Source organism: Rhinolophus ferrumequinum, chromosome 13 (assembly GCF_004115265.2).
Source record: "Rhinolophus ferrumequinum isolate MPI-CBG mRhiFer1 chromosome 13, mRhiFer1_v1.p, whole genome shotgun sequence".
Classification (NCBI taxonomy): Eukaryota; Metazoa; Chordata; class Mammalia; order Chiroptera; family Rhinolophidae; genus Rhinolophus; species Rhinolophus ferrumequinum.
Window position 1 is genome coordinate 17,983,247 of NC_046296.1, and position 22,058 is coordinate 18,005,304.

The following is a 22,058-nucleotide window of genomic DNA, read 5'->3' on the forward strand; positions in this document are numbered from 1 at the left end:
GGAGTCAGCCAAGGAGAGAGAAAGGGAGACACCAGGCAGTGGAAGAGCAACGAGCCCGACAAAGGAACAAGTTACAAGGAGGAGAAAGCGGCCCAGAGATTTAAACTGCCTCCTCTTTAAAGTGAGGGCTGAAAGAGGTTGAACAGTCTTTCCAATTCTGCAAGTACGTTACTTCCTTGCTTCATTTTGCCTGTGATTCTAGCATTTGCATATAACAGCCCCTTTCACCCGAAACACCACTTTCTCCCTTCATGTTGAAAGCCTGAGAGTGAGAACTTGCACAACCTCAAACCATGTTATAAACCCATGAAGGTAATAGTCTGGTTCCAGAATAGCAGGTTTTACCACATAGTAAGCCGGAAAGAAATGTAGCTATTTTTATATGCAAATCCAAGTGATTGGACTCTGGGGGACGGCCTAAACTGAGTGAGAAAAGCCACCCAAACTAGCCGATAACACAGGCCTTATCTTGGTATTTCAACACTCCACCCAGACCTAGTCTTCCCGACACTTAAGGTCCAAAAACGACTGCTCCTCACCAAAATATTCTCTCTCTCTGTCTCTCTCTCCAGACCATCTCATGTGGAAAATGGCAAGATATATCACCCAGGTGAGACTGTTAATGGCTTTGACTATCTCAGAGAAAAAGCATTTAATGGAGGAAAACACTGAACTTATGCCTGTCAGGCTTTCGGACTAAGTCAAGAATGGGAAGGAGAGGAACATATTCTTAAATGATAAACTCACTAAGCTCATCTGATTTTCACAGTCTGGGCCTAATGTCTACTTCTCACACGAAGGCCTTGGCACGTGACTTTTTTCTCTGCCTGAACACTCTATCCCATTCATTCTTCAGGAGAGCTGTCACTTTCGTAGGGGGCTGTCCAAGATTACTTGGCTCCTTCTGTAGAGGCCCCCACAGTACTTCTTTTGAAATGCTCCCCACACCTGCAATGACTTGTTCAGTGTCTGTCACCTTCTCTGTTAGATGACAAGGTCTGCGAGGTGAGGACCAGGTCTGCCTTCTGCTGTGTTCACTGTTACCTCCTTGGTCCCCGGCATGTGGCAGATACTCAGAAATGTTTGCCGAAGATTGAATACGTGAGTGAAGGGTAGGGGCCTAGTGCTCTTACCCTGGGTCTCCAGGTGATTTCTACATTAGTGGTTCCAGGAAAGGTAAACGGGAATCAATCATTTGGGCCCCTCAAAGCTAAAGGACCCAAACCATCGAGTTCCCAAAACCCACCCTATTGTTCATCCCTGATCTCGTCCAAAGCCTGAAGCAGTAAACACATACAAGAACAAGTGGGACAGATTTTCGACCTGGTGTCAAGACAATTCAATGGGAGAAAAGATTCATCTTTTCTACAAATGGGGTTGGCACTACTTGATTTGCACATGCAGAAGAATAAAGATGAATGCTTTCCTTACACCACAAAAATTAACTCAAAATGGGTCACAGATGAAATATAAGAGCTAAAATGACACAACTCTTACAAGAAAATGTAGATGTTTGTGACCTTAGATTATCCAAGACTTCCTCAGATGTGACGCCAGAACAGCAAGTGACAGAATAAATTGGACATCATCAAAATTAAAAACTTTCGTGTTTCAGAGGACACCAGCAAGATGAAAATATGACTCACAGGATGGGAGAATATATTTGTAAGTCATGTATCTGAGGACTCATATCCAGAATATATCAAGAACTCTTACAACTCAACAATAAAAAACCAGTTGAAAAATGAACAAAGGATTTAGGTAGACATTTTTCCCGCAAAGAAGATACACAAATGACCAATAAGCACATGAGAAGACGCTCTACATCACAGCCATCAGGGGAATGTAAATCAAAACCACAGTGAGATACAACTTTACATCCATTAGGATGGCTATAATTGAAATGACAAACAGCAAGAGTTGTCAGGATGTGAAGACACTGGAACCGTCGTACGTTGCTGGAGAGAATGTAAAATGGTGCAGACACTTTGGAAAAGTTTAACAGTTCCTCAAAAGTTAAACATGGAGACACCACTTGACCCAGTAATTCCATTCCTCCGCATACACTCAAGAGAAATTAAAACATAACATCTAGGGCTGGCCCGGTGGCTCAGGTGTTTGGAGCTCTGTGCTCCTACTGCTGAAGGCTGCCAGTTCAATTCCCACATGGGCCAGTGGGCTCTCAACCACAAGGTTCAACTCCTCGATTCCCACAAGGGATGGTGGGCTGCGCCCCCTGCAACTAAGATTGAACACGGCACCTTGAACTGAGCTGCCGCTGAGCTCCTGGATGGCTCAGTTGGTTGGAGCGCATCCTCTCAACCACAAGGTTGCCGGTTCGACACCCGCAAGGGGTCCTCTGTTAGTTGCTGCGCCCCCTGCAACTAGCAACGGCAACTGGACCTGGAGCTGAGCTGCGCCCTCCACAACTAAGACTGAACGGACAACAACTTGAAGCTGAACGGCACCCTCCACAACTAAGATTAAAAGGACAACAACTTGACTTGGAAAAAAGTTCTGGAAGTACACACTGTTCCCCAATAAAGTCCTGTTCCCCTTCTCCAATAAAAGAAAAGTCTAAAAAAAAACTATACATCTACACAAAAAATTGTATATGAATTTTCATAGCAGCATTATTCATAATACCAAAAACTGGAATCTGCATGTCTATCAATGGATGGATAAGCAAAATATGGTACATCCATAAAATATTTTGCCATAAAAAGAAATGAAGTCCTAATACGTACCATAACATGGATGAACCTTGAAAACCTTGAAAGTGAAAGAAGCCAGTCACAAAAGACTACATATTATGGGACTCCATTTACATGCAATGTCTAGAACAGGCAAATCTATAAAGAGAGGAAGTAGACTCGTGGTTGCCTAGGGCAGGATGGGGGTGAGTGCAGATTCTTGGGGGTGGGAGATGGAGAGTGACTAATTGGCATGGTACTTCTTCTTGGGGTGATGAAAACATTTTGGAATTGTGGTGATGGCTGCACAACCTATGACTGTACTAAAAACCACTGAATCGTACACTTTAAATGGGTGCCTTGGATGCTATGGGAATTCTATCTCAATAAAGCAGTTACAAATTTTAAAGTAGATATAAAGAAATGCTGTGCTGTTATTTAAAAACATCACACTTGTTAGAAAGCAATCTCTCACTCATTTTGCCAGGCATACAGGGAAACACAGGTTCCCGTCTTCTGGGACAGTCGGGCCCCAGGCTCCTTCGTGTGCCTGTGTGCCCGCACAACCGTCCAGGGCTCAGCACAGGAATTCTGCTCCCAGTGACTCATGGACCTGCGGGCTTCTTGAAATGGAGCACTTTGATTTTATACAGCCATGTGTTTTTCTCTCTTAACAATAAATTCTCCTTGAAGCTTGAAGTGCAGCACAAAAATTTTCTTTCTTTCCAGTGTAGACAGATTCACTCCATTAAGGTTACCTGAAACTCCTTGGGTAAGGTGTTTGGAGCAGGCCACAGTGCCAGGATGACCAAACCCTAAATGTCAGATGCTGACTTTCTGGGCTCCTGATTTGTTCTCTCCCTGCCTCCCTTTCTTTCTTTTATCCAGGTTCTTCAGCTCTAGGACAAAGGTCTGAATCCCCACCCCAACCTCCATACCAAGGGTGCTGGATGGGAAGAGATAACGGAGCTTCCTGGAGTTCGGGCTCCATTTCCTAGCTCTGGGGGCTCATACCTGAGCACCCATCCAATCCTGCTCCATTTACTTCTCATGCTCGGCAGGGCCTGGTTAAGGTCCTGGGAGCACTGCCGGCCCTGGCATGTCGGAGGGAACAAGTGAACACAAGGGACATCCGGTTGGTGAAGGACACAGGAAGAAGAAAGCTAAGACTTTTCTCAGGTGAAAATGGCTCATTTAGAGGGAAGTTAGGAGCAGGCACCAGCAGTTACACACTGAAATATATGAACTGGATTAGCAAAATAAGCAAAACTTAAAACTTTATTTTAGAAATCTATGAGCTATAAAAGAAGACCACGGCAAAGTCTCAGGGTAACAGAAATCATACTGGAGTGTCGGAGCACTCTAGGAGTAAAAAGAGATGGGAATGGGGGTGGAAAGGTGGGTGACTCAGGATTTTTCTAGCTTCAGAAAGTCAGAGAGCCCAGACCACAGCCAGAACACCCTGATGTTGGTTACAGAATCTTTATGAAGGTGTTCACCTGCGGGAAAGAGAAAACCCCAATGTTAAATTTCATATTTTCAGCAGACTACACAGTAGTCCACCCACAATGCATAGGCAGCCAAGCTCATGAGTTTTTTGTGAGGAAGTGAAAATAGGTATGGAGAGGAAATGTGACCTGCCTTGGGTCATATGCTATCAAGTGGCAGAGCTGGGAACAGCATCCAGAAGTCTCATTTCCCTAGTTCTAGAATGCCTTAGAGGAGGAAGTTAGCTGAGAAGCACATATTATAAGCCAATTATTTAACAACTATTAACCCAAAATACTTTAGAAAATAGGGATGATATTTGTGACGTGTACAAGACCCCTTTGGTGTGTAAAATGCAATATGAGGCACGAGACCCATTATATCGAAGTTTGAAGCAAAGATAAAGTGCAATAAAGGAAAACCATTAGAAAGCAGGAGTTCGGGTCTTCCCCACCTTTTTCATGAGTTCCTCTTGTTTGGTTACGTCTTCAGAAAAATCATCATTGACGTCCAACACCAGCACGGGCATGTCCAGCAGAGCCTCAAAGTGGAGCCTATAAAAAACGCAAACATTTAGGGAGCAGAAAAAAGAACGCTGAGCCAAGATGCACATTCTCACAAGGTCTTAAAAATTCCGAGAACAGTTCTGAAGTCATATGACTTCTCAATGAAATGGCGTTTAACAGGAGTTTTAAAAAAGAATTCAATAAAGTTAGTGGGAAAGAGGAAGGCTGAACTTTCCCTTTCGAGTTGAGTCTAACCCTGAAGGTGAGAGTCCTCACATCCTAAGCGGACGGCACACCACACCTGAGGAGCAAAGGCCCGAAGGGGGAATGTCAACTTAGTAAACTGACAAGTTCTCTAAAAATTGTCGCCCTTCCCCCCGAGCCAACTCTATCATCCTCATCATCGTCATCACCACCGTGTTTAACCCAGTGGAACTTTAAAAATCAAAAAAGCTGGAGAAAGGGAATCTCAAAAAAAGTCTCTTGGAATATACAGATTACACCCAATATTAAATTTCTGAGTTGGATAATGCTTGACATTTCCTACCACTTTCCAGTACATTCTGAACTTCGTGGGGCTGCATGTTGAACTTTCTGTGTTAAGGTCTGGTGTAGGGGGCAGGCCTGTGCACTGCTCTCTTTTCCACTTACTCGGTGGTCTTGTGAACCAGCCAGGCTTCGTGCTGACCATGAAGCTGCTCCAGATAAGCCAGCTCAACTCCCCTCTCTTCTTCCCTGGCCCTCTGGTGCAGTCTCTTCAGACAAACCTAGAAGACAATCCCCCAGCCCCACCGAGCTCACTGTTTGGCTGTCACAATGCAGTCTTGAGGGGGCTCTCAGACCCACTGCTGATGTCTGCCCTGGACGCTACACACCACCACACTGCTTCTGAAGCCTTGCTGTCTCATTCCATCACAGGTTAATGGCAAACACCAGCCACCCAGGAACCTGGAATGACCCTTCTTTTTCCTCCTCCCCACCACACCCAGGAAGTCACTGAATGCCCTTTAATCCCTCTCCCGTTCATTCTCTCCCTGCGTCTCTGTCACCTCTGCCCCGGTCGGGTCCTCACCACCTCTCAGCTGGCCTATAGCAACAGCCTTCTGGCTCTCTGCCTCTTGGAAGTGCAGTGAAGTGGACTGAAAAAGACCAGGCCTTCACGCCAGGAAGTACAGGATTAAGTTCCCGTCTCCACCATGCACTGGTGGTGCGATCTTTGTGGGCTTCCCTTTCCTCATCCTCCACTTACCCACAGGTCGCCGTGGGGACTCACCTAGGAAAGGCAGGGCAAGTTCCTGGTAAAAGCTGTTTTTTCCTCCCAGTCTGTCCACTCAGTCCACCCTTCCATAGGACTCCAATATAATGGCCTTACTCTCGTTGCTTAAAATACTCCACAGGCTCCTTACTGCCTACAGCCATCACCCCCAGGTTCAAGGAAGTATAAGTAGTGTCGTATTTACAAAAGGGTAATTTGAAACATCTCTTTTACACCAGAGCAAACACTACAGCAGAATGCAAAATCTGCAGAGGTCAAATATAAAGAAGTAAAAAAAAGCAAGGCTTGGGACTCTCTCTCCTTCCCACTCTCCTTCCAGAGTGTGCACAATTCCATTCTACCTTCATCTGATAGAAAAATGAAGCACATGGCTCGGACTCTGTCACCTTCTCCTTTACCTGTCACAGGAGGCCATTTGCGGAGTCTGGCCACCCCGCCTACCTCTACTAGCAGCTTCCTTAGCTCCTCCCCTGGACTCACGGCTTTGACCTCCCACCTACAGGGCAGACCAAGCTCTTTTACACCTCCAAACTTTTGCTCCAAACGTTTGTTTCACCTGAATTGTCTTCCTTCCTCTCTCTGCCATTGAATAATGTCATTGACATGACATTATTCTATGTCATCTGTCCTGGAAGAACAGGTGGATTAACCCACTGAGTTAGGACTTCCTTCTTTCAAACACTTAAAAAACTATCCCCAAATGTAGTGCAGAATAGTCCCAAAGAGGCAGGGTCTTTGTGTTTCCCTCTTGTCCTATTTTTCCTCTAAGGAGACAAAATCATATAAACAAATTTCATTTATGATCTTGTGTCCAACTTTTCAAATTGATTAACAGAGACAGATCTAACATGTTAATACTTTTAACTCTTATCCCTTCTGGTTTCTCCCTCTCCCCTGAATCAATAATTGTTCCAAATTTAAACGAGGTCTTTATCTTGGGGATCTATAATGTAGTTAGATAATAAGACAAAATATGCAAAACAGTGACTCAAAGGCTACACTGTGGAGTCTGGATCTTAAGCACAGCAGTCAGATAAGGGAGGGAACAAGTGGGCTCCAGCAGTCCGCGTGGTGTTTCCTGGACGGAGCAGGAGCTCCCCCTTTATCTGTGGTACCAGTTCACTAGGCACCACTGTGCGAGCCGGGTGCTATGCTAGGCTTGGGCAAACATGACTCCAGTGGTATTTTAGCTGTATCAGAAGACAAGAGGGAGGTCTGCTCAGGGTGCTCTGAGCGCATAGTGACTAGGGGAGACCCAGGAGCAGGCCAGTCCATCTTGTTCAGGCCTGGGCCTGGCCGAGTAGGTGGTCAACACATATATGTTGCTGGTATTCATTCAACGTTTTTAACATCTGACCTAGTCTTTCTCCATTTTCCCCTACTTTTATCTTTTTCATTCCTACTTTCCTTCACTCTGAACCCGCCTCTTTTTCTTTCCTTCTTTCTATCTTTCTACCCCTACATCCCCACCCTACAGCTGATGGCTTCAAGACATGTCCCTTATTCCCCACCCTCCCCAATCACACAGCTTTACACCCCGGACTTCCAACTACCCAGTTCTCCACCCTGCTGACAACCAACCAATGTTACTTACTTTTTGTACACGTTCAGAAATATTTTACACATTCTTACCCCCACCTTTTTTAAAAAAACACACACATATATAGAGTGTCCTACCATATACTCTGTTTTTGCTTTTGTTCACTTAACAATATGTCTTGGAGATTGTTACATGTCAGTACAGCACTTTCTCATTCTTTCTCATGACTTTAGAGCTTTCCAGTGCATGGATGGAGCATAATATATTCAACCGGTCCCTACTGATGACCACTTGGATTGTTTCCAATAATTTGCTCTTACAAACAACGCTGCCTTGCACATGAGCCTTCTTGCCTGTGTGGGAGCGTATTTATGGAGTAAATTCCGAGGAGCATAACTAATAGGTCAGAAGGTATGTGCACTTGCTAGGATATATGCCAAACTGCCTCCTTAGAGCCTAACCAATTTACATTCCCACCAGCAAGGCAGCTTCAAGATTTTTAAACATAGCAAAGCTACTTAATTTTCCTCTCTGAGAAAAAAATATTGTCAGAATTAATGAAAAGGCGTAATTTTAAAAATGTGACTTTATGTTTTCAATTATACATAAAGGCAGAGCAATTCTTTTTATAAAAACTATATTCATTCACTGCTGGCAGGCAAACATCGATGCTAAGGTCTCTCCTAAAACAGGCTGACATTTCCATTTTTACTATTAATTTGCTTAATAGAGCAAACTTTTCTCCCCCCCCAGAAGTCTAGGTAAACTCCTATTTTGAGCATTTGGCATAATTCTTGCTTTACTGATATGGTTACAAAAATTCTTTTAAAAAAAATCCCATGCAAACAGTGTGCTTTAGTCAGGTCCCTCTTCATCTCAGTACCTTGGGGAGGACACATCTGAATGTAAATAGATGCAAATGGAAGGGAGGGACCCTCAGGGCTCCCCCAGGACAGGCTGCTTTAGGTTCTGCCTTACCTGGGGAGAAGCCTGCAGGTAGATGAGGCCATGTAACTGGACCCGGTTGGCAAACTCCTGCAGGAGAAAAGAATGCCAGTCCTGATAGATATGCCACTCCATGTCACTAAGGGAACCATTTTCAAAAAGATTCTTTGCAAAGATATACCTGGTTGGAAATATAAGTTGGATGGGGGGAGGGGAGAAGAATGGGAAATGGAATGAAAGGCAAAAGAGAGAGAGAAGCAGAAAAATCAATAACCAACTTGTTCCATATCTGTTCAAGCCACTTACCCTTTTTGGCTCCTTACCAATCTTTTAAGAAATCTGAATTTTTTTTTTAATTAAAATTTACTGGGGAGACAATTGTTAGTAAAGTTACATAGATTTCAGGTGTATAATTCTGTATTACATCATACATAAATCCCATTGCGTGTTCACACCCAGAGTCAGTTCTCCTTCCATCACCATATATTTGATCCCCCTTACCCTCATCTCCCACCCCCCACCCCCCCTTACCCTCTGGTAACCACTAAATTATTGTCTGTGTCTATGAGTTTTTTTTTCTCATTTGTTTCTCTTGTTCTTTTGTTGTTTTTGGTTTATATACCACATATCACTGAAATCATATGGTTCTCTGCTTTTTCTGATTTATTTCGCTTAACATTATAATCTCAAGATCCATCCATGTTGTCACAAATGGTCCTATTTCATCTTTTCTTACCGCCGAATAATATTCCATTGTGTATATATACCACAACTTCTTTATCCATTCATCTATCGAAGGACGTTTTGGTTGTTTCCATGTCTTAGCCACTGTAAATAAAGTGCAATGAACATTGGAGCACACGTGTCTTTATGGATAAATGTTTTCAGATTTTTTGGGTAGATACCCAGGAGAGGGATTGCTGGGTCATATGGTAATTCTATTCGTAATTTTTTGAGGAACCTCCACACTGCCTTCCATAACGGCTGCACCAGTCTGCATTCCCACCAACAGTGTATGAGGGTTCCTTTTTCTCCACAGCCTCTCTAACACTTGTTACTATTTGTCTTGTTGATGATAGCCATTCTGACTGGGGTGAGGTGGTATCTCATTGTGGTTTTTATTTGCATTTCTCTGATGATTAGTGATGTTGAGCATTTTTTCATATGTCTATTTGCCATTTGTATGTCCTCTTTGGAGAAATGTCTCTTCAGGTCGTCTGCCCATTTTTCAACTGGGTTGTTTGTTTTTTCCTTGTTGAGTTGCATGAGTTCCTTGTATATTTTGGATATTAGCCCCTTATCAGAGGTGCTGTTTGCAAAAATCTCCCATTCAGTTGGTTGCCTCTTTATTTTGTAGATGGTTTCTTTTGCTGTGCAGAAGCTTTTTAGTTTGATATAGTCCCATTCATTTATTTTAGCTTTTACTTCCCTTGCCTTTGGAGTCAAATTCATAAAACACTCTTTGAACCCAAGGTCCATAAGTTTAGTACCTATGTTTTCTTCTATGCAGTTTATTGTTTCAGGTCTTATGCTTAAGTCTTTGATCCATTTTGAATTAATTTTGATACATGGTGACAGATAGCAGTCCAGTTTCATTCTTTTGCACATGGCTTTCCAATTCTCCCAGCACCATTTATTGAAGAGGCTGTCTTTTCTCCATTGTATGTTTTTTGCTTCTTTGTCAAAAATTATCTGTCCATATTTATGTGGTTTTAGTTCTGAGTTCTCAATTCTATTCCATTGGTCTATGTGTCTGTTTTTCTGCCAGTACCATGCTGTTTTTATTATTGTTGCCCTGTAGTACAAGCTAAAGTCCAGGAGTGTGATACCTCCAGCGTTGCTCTTTTTTCTTAAAATTGCTTTGGCTATTCGGGGTCTTTTGTGGTTCCAAACAAATCTGATGATTTTTTTTGTTCTAAGAAAGCTGAATTTTTGACCTCTATCTCCTTCCTTGCTCAACACTAGGATGGGCAATAGCATCTAGATTTTAGAGGCCCAGGTCACAGCTCTCCAGATGGATTAATCCTCTGGAAGAAAAGGGGCATGGGAAGAGCGTATCTATTATTGGTCACTAGCAATTTTCCCTGCTGGAAACCAGTCAGGACACATAGCAAATGGTGCATGTACACTCAAACTTTTGCGATTTCCTTACTGTTACTGTAGCGAGCCCCCAAACAAAAACCAATCTAGTACAGACCACCCACCACATTTCATTTAAGGACTAAGGGCTTCTGAGTCTCCAGGCTGCTGAGAAATGCTTCTGTTTAACTGAGAAGTAGAGAAGGAACTGTATTTCAGTGGCGGCACCTCTGTAGCAGGAAATGCATTTCCTACTAACTGCTGGATTACCAAGACAGCAGACTTTCTGCCAAAAGCACAGGTTCTTATTTACTTGCTTCATCTGCTGCTGAGCCTCTCACCCAGATATAAGAAAGCAAATATAAAAATCAACTAGTTTTGCCCTTTGCTTACTTCCACAACTTAAGGAACATTCTGGTAAATAGGAAATCAGAGCTAACCTGAGACCATCATCACTTCAGAAAGGTCAATTCTGCTTTCATACCTCAGGCATCTTGGTACAAAACACAATTTACATCCTACACAATAAACTCCAGTTTCTAAGGCAACGTTCAGCAACTGGCCACTTCTGAGAAAATGAAATTCAGAATCCTGGCGTACGAATGGCTCAGGGAGGGAGGTATATACTGCAAGGTTGTGTGTGGTATGTAAGAGAATGGGCTGCAGAGTCACACTCCCGAGTCTGCCGCTGCCTCCAGAATTCACCAGTGGTGTCACCAGGGGCACATACCAAACTCTCAGCCTGTTTCTCCCTCTGCACAGAGAGAACAGTAGACGCCACCTCGCGGAGTTGTAGTGAGGCCCGTATATACTACTCGGAGGCGCTTGGAGGAGTGAATGGCATATAGCAGTGAAGGTGTTGTGGTCGTTATTATAACTACCTCTTTGCTAGGCTATGAAGAAACCAATTTGGGAGTCCAGAAGGCAACTCTCCCGGTCTGGAATGGTTTAGCTATAGTCTAGCTAAAGGCAACAAAGAAAAGAAGTGACTTTTGAAACTGAATTTCTGAAAAACGTTTTCAGCATCTTCACAGGTAATGTGGAAATTAAGATCTTATAAAGAGAAATCAAGTATCTGTTAATAAGCCGTATAAAAGGGGCCCTCGCCATTTCTGAGGATGAGCATTTCTTTATTTCTCCAAAGCCAGTGGTGACGGAGAGTGAGAGTGGAAGGCCGGGACGCTGGTCCCTACAGGGAGGGTACTGCAGTCTGAACGCAGCCGCTGCTCAGAAGAACCAACTTGAGTTCAGAGGCAGCAGGGTCCCTGCTCTTAAAACCCCATGCTATTGTTTCTTTGATCTCAAACAGAGAAGATGTGGATTTCTTCCTGCCTGTCATCCACTCTCCCAAACAACCCGCGTTCCTCCTTTGGGACACACAGCACACGTGAGCATGTGTGCAGGCTCAGAGCTCCCTGGCAGACTAAGGCTGCCGTGAAGGCAAGGACTGGGTCTGTCTTGCTTCCTGCTGCCTGCTTCCTGCTTCCAGCCGGCCTGGTACCTGAACACAGACAGCACTGAATGCATCTGTGCTCACTAAATGCATATGAATGAATTTTTGAGTGGAATCGCTCTAAATTACTATCAGGATTAGAATGCGTAATTAGTTATCCTTTCTGTCTCAAAACTTGCCCCCTTTGAAGAAAACATCTAGAATGTTGTAGCTGCTTATAGTGCAATCTATTTTCATCTCCTCCTTTACAAGTAAATGTTAAGATCTTGTAGCTTCCAACAAAGTATATTTCTGAGGGTTCCCTCATATGCCTAATTCACTAAAGGGCTGGAAATGAAAACATGGTTGGTGAGTATGTTTTAAGTCACTCCGGTGGTTATGTGATTCATCTTCCTAGTTCAGGAGACATAGCTTGAGAGAGGGGAAAGGAAAATAGGAAGTAGTATGCCCAACAGGTGAAAAACACCAGTCTAGAGCCCAACCACTTGTTATCCACAAATTCAGCTCTTACAAAGGGTAGGCTTTCTCGGGGTACAGAGAAGGAATGTGTAGCCCACAGGGTTTGTTTTACATATCTTGCCTGATTTCGAGTAATATTAAAACAAATCACATGACACTTACAAAGGTACCTTTATTTTCCCCTCCAGGAGGCTTTCTGCGAGCACTAAGAAGTAGAACTAGTTTGTCTAACTTGGAATTAAGTGGGCAACTAACTTAGTGTCTTTAGAAGTGAATGGACAATGAAAATGCAGCATTTTCCATTTTGGGAACACAGAGGGGCTTAAGACAGACCATCATGCTTTAAACCACCACTTCACACCGACACAGGTGATTCACAGCCTTCAGATAAAAAAAAAAAAAACACCTTACCAGTGTCCAGATCAAGGAACCCTTACTGTGTCTCCAAATGGCTTAAGTCACAGCCTTGTCTGCTGGCACAGCCAGGAATTCTGGAGTTTAGATGGACTAACGCCCCTGGAACAGATGGACTGAATCCCCAAGCCAGCTACTAGCTTTCATTAAAAGTGCCTCCACATCTCACTCTCTCAGGTGGTCAGGATGACGCCCTTCCCCTGACCTCACACAGGCAGTAAATGTCCATTACAGACTCTGGCCAAATGAATCACCACTGATTCATTGTGTTTCCTAGAACATATACTGCTTTAAGTATCTATTCTGTGCCTTTTAGCATGTAATGTTTATATTAGGTAACTACCAGCTTGCCTCTGTGCCAGAAAATAGGAAAACAATCAGTAGCAATGTGGGAAACTAATGAAAAATAGAATTTCCTTTCTTGACATATATGATAACCCTGTGGAATTATGTCTGAACAAATCTGTATAGAGTTAGTTATCTTTAAAAAGAAGACATTTTTTTAAAAGTACATTTTTTAGTGACCAGAATGGTGCAGGGTGTGAGGAAGAAGAAAAAACATGCAGCGCAGAGCACGGGGCCTGTAACCAATGGAGGGCTCGGGGTCTTACCTGTCACTGTACACAGACCTCTCAAAGACCTGTACCGCTTCCCTGGCCCGTAAGAGCTTCTCAGGGAAGGGCTCCAGCTGTACTTTCAGGCGGCTCATAAAAGAGTATGTCTGGAATGTGTAGGACCATCGTGCTGGCTCCTGGTACATCATATCCAACAAGTTTCCAAGATTTGGGGTAGTGTAGGCCTAGAGGGAAATTACAAAAGAGAAGTCCCTGGAAGGCATATTTACTTCATGGTGTTACCTCCCCCTCTCCCCCTGCAGGTTTACTAATCAATGAGAGAAGCAATTACAAATTTCCTTCTAGCAAAAAGACACAATCACATCCCCCAGCTTAGTCAAAGCTGCATAATCAAGGAAGAGATTTTCCTACTTTATTAGACAGGAGTCTGATAGAGGGAGATGACAAGCCACTTTCAACATATCAGAGAAAAGCAGAGGAAAAACCACACATAGAATTAGCATTTTACTGATTGACAGGCTTGTGGAGTCTGTCTGAGGGAGACTTCACAATCAACAACCATCTAAAACTACACTTGGAAACAAAGTTTTCCATTGTAATACTATGTTGCCTCCCTCTTGAGCTTCCATTTGTGGCTATTTCTTTATAACTTCAACTGAGACAAGAAAGCAACTTATTATTTGAAAAATCCAACCAACCAAATAGAATTCTCTCTCTCTCTTACAAGAAGGGCTACAATTTGTTAAAACAAACAAAACCCCCCTTCTCCATTCTACAGACTTTATGAAAGGCAGCTGACGACCCATTTACTACACGTGCAGTCGGGGAGCATGTGGGGGACACTCAGAAGGAGCCCTGAATTCTTTCCTGGGCTCGACCACTGACTCAGTGCAAAAGTGAGTTCTACACAAAGCACTCTGGATGTGCATTCACTCCGTCACCATAACTGAAGCCTGTGTGGAGTTGGTGCTACAGGGGCTAGGTCTGCTCAGATTTATTTCCATGTTCACTGTGCTATGTCATCTCAATCTTCAAAACAGCTTCATGAGGTACTACTGTCATGCCCACACTCCTGAGGGGCAAATCTACTCAGAAAGGTTAAGTCACTTGGCCAAGGTCTCATGGTGAGTAAGTACCGAATGGGGACTCAAACCTGGCTTCCTATAACTTCTTCATTCTAATATTTCTCCATTCGAGGGCGAGCAAGACATGGTTCCCAAACTCAAGGAGCTCACAATGCAAAAGGAAAAGGGGCGGGGTGACAAGGATATAAAGAGCTAGAATATAAGGCAGAACAGTTCTGAAAGCCCGCTGCACGAAAGCGCGCTTAATGGAGTGGGGTGCTGTGTTAACAGATGCAGTAGATTGGCTGGGTGGGGCTATTCCACCAGCAGGCTTTGAGCAAAGGGAAACTGTTCTGCAACTAAAAACTGCACAGGAGCCTGCACAGTTTCTGAAAGAACCATCTCAGCTACAGAATAAAGGCAAGCATCGCTTCAAACACATAAACAAACAGAGGGATAATCGTTGCATATAAAAATATTCAGCAATTCAAAAAGAGAGGACCAATCTGTGTGCTTAGGACAAACAGCCTCTTAGGAGGCAGCTGTTGCCAGAAACAGGAAAAAACAGAAGAATCTCAATGAGATTCAAGAGATTGCCACATTGGTAAGAACAGGCTGTCATAAAAAAGGAGCAATATGAAAAGAACATTCTTAAGAGAAAAATGCAATTGCCAAAGCAAAACACCCAATGAAGATAAGTAACTAGCAGACTATATACTGCAACGAATCTAATTATTGAATATCACAGAGTATCAGCTCAAGAAATTTTCCCTCAACTAAGAGGAAAAAAAGCAGAGAATTATGAAAGAAATGAAAAGGCATGCAGGTTGGAAAAAGGAGATGCAATATACATCTAATATAGTGATAAGGTTGGGTTTTGTGTTTTTTTTTTCTTTCTTTACTCTGGAAAGACACATCAAGATATAATACCACCTGTGCTCCATCTGACAACAATTAATTAAATTACAACTCAAACAACTTTGTAAAGAGGGGCTAAAATGATCTGCAACTTCACAGTACCCATAACTCAAAGTTACCTAGCCACGGAAACAATTTTCCTTCTCATGGGACAAGAGTCCAATAGGCAGAGGTGAAATGCAACCCCCATCAAAAAAAGAGATGAGCAGAGGAAGGTCATTCCTCCTAAAGTGTGTGTCTCCCTCACATCAAATCTCACCAACACCGAGAATCACTGCATAATAGAAACATTTTTTATCTCTAAGAACAGAACTATAGTTTAAAACTATGGTATAACTAGGAGTTAGTCACAGAGGTAAATGACCTGAAAAAAGCTAAAATCAAAGAAAAAATAAAGAAAGAAAATTTCTGAGATGCAAGACTTACCACCAGAGAAATTCACTGAGTATCAGAAAAGATTTTTTATGTATTTACATATGAAGTGTGCACACACACATACCCACAGTTGGATCTATCCTGGCAAAATGTCAACAACTCACAAAAAACAAAACAAAAACCTGAGGGGAAAGGGAAAAACATGAATTCCTTATATACATATATAAAAAGGATCATAACTATGTAACACTTCTCTACAACAGAAACTACCTGTTACATTCCAGAGCAAGAGAAAGACATTTTTAGACAAGCAATCCCTCATAAATTAGACCACTCACATACCTTTATTAAAAGAAACACTTCTCTAAAATATATTTCAACCACCTGAAACATTAATCAAAACAAAGAATTAAGAAATGGGAAGATGTGATGAGTAAAAAGCGGTCAGCGATCAACCAGCATTCTGGAGCTCTAAAATTTCAGCAGATTTCAACATACCTGGAAGACAGAGTCTGAAGAAAAAGGTAATAAAAAAGTAGTAGAGGTTTTTTTTCTTTCCTTCACAGACTCTATTAACGTTGAGAGATTTAAACATGTATCTTTTTAAAATTTAAATGTTTATGGTAGAATAAAAATAATAAATTTGCCATATGAATGACGGGGACAAAAATAAAACGTCAAAGATAGGAAAAAGAAAAAAAGGCGATGGAAGCACAAATAAGGTGGCAGGATTAATTAAACATAATCATAATAAAAGAGAAAAATTCCCAGGAAAGGCAAATTCTAATATTGGGTAAAAACGAAAAATCCTGTTCATCAAAAAAATACTCAAAACAAGAAAAACCTACAACAAGATGACATAAATTGGTTGGAGACAAAGGGACAGAAAAATCCACTAAGTAGATGCAAATAAAAAGAAAGCATGTATGGCAAAACCGTATTAAGAAAAAAAAAGCATTAAATGCCACAGGAGGGTTTTTTTTTAATACTAATAAATCAATAAAGACTCCACAAAGTTAAGAACCTTTTTACATGAAATAATAAAGCACTGAAATATATACACATATGGCAAAGCCAATTAAAAGTACAAGGAGAAATGGACAAAACACAACAAAAGCACAATATTTTAACATACGTATATCACAATTTAATACAAAAGGTGGAATCCAAAAATGAGAGCTTGGAGGATAAGACTGTAAATCATTTTTTCCCACATATCTAAAGCTGGGATACAACTTAATATGTTCATTAAATTAAACTTAACAGACATTTTAAATATTGTGTAGAAGTGTTATTAAATTCATGATGTATCTTAACGATCAATGGCATCTTAGAATTCAGAAAATACATCCCATCAAACTCCATACCTTATAGATAATACATATTCTTCCTAAAAGTCCATGGCACATTTACCAAAACTGATCATACATAAAAATTGATCATACATAAGTCATGAAGAAAACCTTAGTAAATTCCTCCAATTAGAAATTATATAAGCCACACTGTCTGACCATAACAAAATAAAATTAGAATAGCAAAATAATGCACACACAAATTCTCCTCAGAAAATGTAAAATACTTTAAAAATAATTACTGGGCAAAGAATAAATCAAAACTACAATTACAAACTATTTAGAAATTTCAGTTAAAATTTTATTATGTCAAAATCTAGAAGACAGGGCCAAAGCTTATTCCATGAAGAAAATTTCCAATTGCAATTGCTTTTATTAAGGCAGAAAAAAGGAAAAAATACACAAACTAATCACTCAAACTAAAAAGCTTAAAAAAAAAGAAATTCTGAGAAAGTAATGAATAAATCTAAAGGCAAAAATAACGCAAGCCCCCACGGAATTAAAAAATAAAAACCATTATTTGGGTTTTCTAAAAAAGGACAAATAGATAATCATCTGTCTAATCTATCCCTCCCAGAACAGTCACACAAATAAGCAACATCAGACAAAAGATAAAATAATTCTGGATACAGAAGAGTTAAAAATATAAAAGAATACATGTACTAACTTTACTTTATTAAATTGGAAAATAAAAGGACAATTTTCTAAGAAAAATTATCAAAGTTGACTCAGGAAGGTTAAAAAAAACCCTGAATAATAATTGAGAAAGCAGCAGTTATCCAATATTTCCCCCAAACAGCACTGAATCCTTATCATTTAAAAATTTTATTCCCCTTTGTATTTTCTTAGGGTAATCTAGAACTAGAATTTTGATGTGGAAAAATTATTTATCTTGTTGACACTTTTGTTAGATTTTACAAAATTTTCTTTCAGAAAAGTTGTACCAATTTCCTCATACTTTCAGCAACACTGGATATTATTCTTTCTCAGCCTTGCTAATGGGAGAGTCAAGAAAATGATTTCTATCATTAACTTCAAAGAATAGGTAATTCCTATACTAAAAATGATGCAGAACTTCTCAATTCATTTTCATAACCCTAATGGTAAAACCTGTCAAAACTACATACACAAATAGTAATGCCAATCAAACTTATAAATATACATGCAAAATGCAAACATGTTAGTAAATTCTAAATGGAAAACTAACTGGAGCTCATCACCTAGACAAAGAAATGTAAAATAAGACCACACACCATTTAGCTATTAAAAAGAAAAAAGATGTAGCTCCAAAGATACTCATCATTGTTTATAATAAGGAAAAGTTAGAAAATTAAGTATTCAAAATAAGAGACTTGATCACTAAATGACAATACAGCATATTATGCAGTATACTGCCACCATTAAAATGACATTACTATGAGAGGAAGACCTTGTACATCAAGTTACATGCAGGTAATAATCATAATTTGTTTTAAAAAAGTAAATGTACATGTTTTAATTCGTTTATGCAAGTGTATGTAAATATATGTATTTTCTCCTCTGTAGAAAGAAATCTAAAAAGACGAAATGTTAATTAACCGTTTTACCTCTCAATATCGGGGTTATGGGAGTATTAGTTATCTATTGCTGCACAACAAATTCTGCCAACATTTAGTGGCTTAAACAAAAAAACATCCTTTATCTCATTTTCTGTGAACAAGGAATTTGGGACACACTTAGCTGAGTTGTTCTGCCTCAGGGTTTTCCATGAGGTTCAGCCAGGATGTTGGCTGAGACCAGAGCCATCTGAAGACTTGACTGGGGCTGAAGGAACCTCTTCCGAGAAGACTCACTCACACAGCCATTGGCAGGACTCGGTTCCTTGCTGTGTGGGCCTCTTCACAGGTGGGGATGCTTCACGACATGGCAGCTGGCATTCCCAGAGCCAAAAGTGATCAAGAGAGAACAAGACGGAAGATGCGATGTCTCTTGCATCCTACCCCAGGGAGTCACACTGTTATTCCTGCCACATTCTACTCATCAGAAGCAAGTTACTAAGTCTAGCCCACACTCATGAGGAGAATTAAGGTCCATCTCTTGAAGTGAAAGCGTATCAAACAATTTGTGGACATATTTTTAAACCCCCACAACAGGTGACCTGTGGCATACTCAGAAAAAAAGATACATAATTTATTCTCTAAATGGAAAAGTTAATTTCACAAATACACACACACACACACACACACACACACACACACCCCTACATACAAGAAGACAATTTAAAAAACAAATATCCTCAATAAGCATGGGGTGCCTGCTCAAAAACGTAACACGATCCTAAGTTGGAATAATGGAAACATGGCATCCAGAACAAGTTCTATGGTACTGTGGACCATTTAGATTGCATCCAGAATGTCCCGTTCAGCTCTGAGTCCCACTCTTAGTAATTTCTAAATGGAAAACCAACAAACCGGAGCTCATCACCTAGACAAACTTACTTCAGAATGAGGAACAGTCTGGAGGAAAATGGTGTTTGGCTTGAAAGAGAGAAGACTTGACGGGGAGAAAGAGCAGGTAAATATTTCATCGCCTTCAACTCTCTGAAGAGTTGCCATGTGGGAAAGTTAAAATACTTAAGAGACAGAACTTGAATCGATGAGTCATAGTCACAGGTATGCAAAGTGGCTCACACAAGAACTTTCTAACAATTCGGGTTGTTAAAACCCCGCATGAGCCACTCAGTGACCGCTCCCGGTGGCCGCAGGAGGCATGGCGGGCCACTCCCTCAGCTACCTACCGCTCAGGCGCGCGTCCACACTGGCCCTCCCCGCCTCGCACTGCTGTGGATGGCATTGCGACCAAGCCTGGAGCCTTTCCCAAAGCAGCAGAGCAGACACTAGGGCTGGGCCACGAGGCATAAATGACATGTGCATTGCTTGGCATATGGGATGTGCTTCATAAATGTTAGTTATTGTATCTGCATTGACTCAAAGTATAACTAGGTGCTCTCTAAGGTCCTTTCCAATTTCTAAGACTTCATAAGTAAGTTAAAATCATTATAATTAACTCAATCCTGATGGTTACTTAAGGGTAGGAATGACAAAATTAATCTTCCAAACCAGAATGGCTGGACATGCTGTGGGGACAGAGCCCCAGAAAGCAGATTCCAGGCTCTCGGCCTCACATAGAAAGGTGCTGGCTCAGGTAGTAAATGGCCATCAACTGTGATTGGATGGCCATCAGCTGTGGCTAGTTGGCCGTCAGCTGTAACCAGTGAGCTATTGGCCACTAATATAACTGCCGTGGCTACGCTAGCAGAAAAGGGGGGCTAGCAAGGAGATGGTGGCTGAGCCTGCAAGCGGCGCAGTGAGGGTTGTGAACAGTGTGGCTCCTGCTTCCTGTGTCTCCAACCCAGCTGCCAGTGAGAGTATACTGGTGTGACTCCCCTACCTATGGCTCCGTGGGTGTTCCTTTTTGGCCTCACCATGTCCTGCGTTTTTATGCGGGGTGCGGGACCAGAGACCCCGCGTGACACCCTGCATAACACATGGTGCAGCGAGCAGGGTCTCCTGCATGACACATGCTTTGGGAAACCACACAGAATAGAGGTAGTCACTTTTGTAGGCATGTAAAAACCACAAGAATCAAAAACACATTCAAACAAGTCTTATCCTCTTTGGTGCACATGGTCTGCTTTCTGGAATGAAGGTTATTTTAAAGAGGAGACGCAAACTGGGCTGCTTCAACTACTCAAAGCAAGTTAGATTACTACAATTAGTTTACTCACCCACACCTGCCAACGACCCACACAACTGAAAACTTACTTTTTGTGTGCCAGCAGCCTGGACATTCTGCCATGTTGCTACAGGTTCAGTAGCTACGTGCCATTCTGGGTAAGTTTTCATGAGTAACTTCACAAAGGTGGACTTTCCCACAGCTGCAATGCAAACAGCATGTGTTGGGATACTTCCCACATCCGAGCTGAAGGGGAAGGCGGCTACCAAACTCTGTCCTACTCAAGGGAACAAGTACCAGTTTTTCCCATTTCAAAATGCAGCAGCCATATACCATTGTCAAACTGACAATGGATCAGGCCGTGCTAACCGGTCACCACGATGAATGCAGGCGACGGGGAGGAAAAATACCCCGAAGATTTGATTTGCAGTTTTAATGTCCCAACCTCCCAGAGACAAAGAGTAATAGTAAGAGTTAAAAATGACATAGACCATCAAAAGTAGATGAAATCAGCTACATTGCTTGCAAAGTTTGAATCATAGTCCTATTCAATCTGTGACTAAAAATTGCAAGTTTTTCAAGATAGAAAACGAAGATTATGATTCTCGTTCATTCAACAAATTTGACCAATATTCAGGGAGCGCTGCTACGTGCTCAGGACTGTCTGGCACTAGAGGTACAATGATAAACAAATACAGGATGGATTTTGCCCTCACAGAGCTCGTATGGACAGATTACTAAACAAACACAAAAGCAACTAATAACACATTGTGTTAAAAGAAGCGCTAGAAAAGAAAAATGCAGGATGGCTCTAATATAGCTCAGATTAGGGAAGGTTCCTCGGAAATACACCTGAGGTAAAACCTGAAGTGTAGGGGAAAAGGAGCGGCATGAACAGAGGTCGGGAGAGGCGAAAGAACTGGGTGCACAACAGGACAAAAGAGAAGTCTGTGGCCTTGAAGAAGCCAGTGCAGCTACAGCGTGGTCAGTGAGGGAGAAGAATGAATGACCGAAATATGCGTGGAGAGGCAGGCCGGCAGGTCGGGGCCAGGTCACGCAGAGCCTTGCAGCCATGGTAAGGAGTCCGAGTCTACTCTAAGGGCGATGGGAAGTCAGTGGTGATGGGCTTTAAGCAGGGAAATGACAAACTTCCATCTCATTTCTAAAAGTGCACTCCGCCAGCTGTGTAAGAATGGACTGATAAGGA

General features: G+C 41.8%; 1 protein-coding gene across 3 annotated transcripts in view; it reads right to left on the reverse strand.

The window, feature by feature from the left end:
* Positions 1 to 2,895: 2,895 nt before the first annotated feature.
* DGUOK (deoxyguanosine kinase) overlaps positions 2,896 to 22,058 on the reverse strand; it is a 28,927-nt gene continuing 9,764 nt past the window's right edge. Inside the window, exons 2-7 of one of the 3 annotated variants that reach the window (XM_033124485.1) lie at positions 20,941 to 21,053; positions 13,465 to 13,652; positions 8,482 to 8,629; positions 5,339 to 5,454; positions 4,636 to 4,735; positions 3,964 to 4,192 (exon numbers count right to left, since the gene is read on the reverse strand). In XM_033124485.1, the coding sequence (XP_032980376.1) occupies positions 4,166 to 4,192; positions 4,636 to 4,735; positions 5,339 to 5,454; positions 8,482 to 8,629; positions 13,465 to 13,652; positions 20,941 to 21,053 (692 nt within the window). In that variant the 3' untranslated portion in view covers positions 3,964 to 4,165. Of the gene's footprint in view, positions 4,193 to 4,635; positions 4,736 to 5,338; positions 5,455 to 8,481; positions 8,630 to 13,464; positions 13,653 to 20,940; positions 21,054 to 22,058 lie in introns of all 3 variants that reach the window. The other 2 variants (XM_033124486.1, XM_033124487.1) reach the window with 2 other exon arrangements.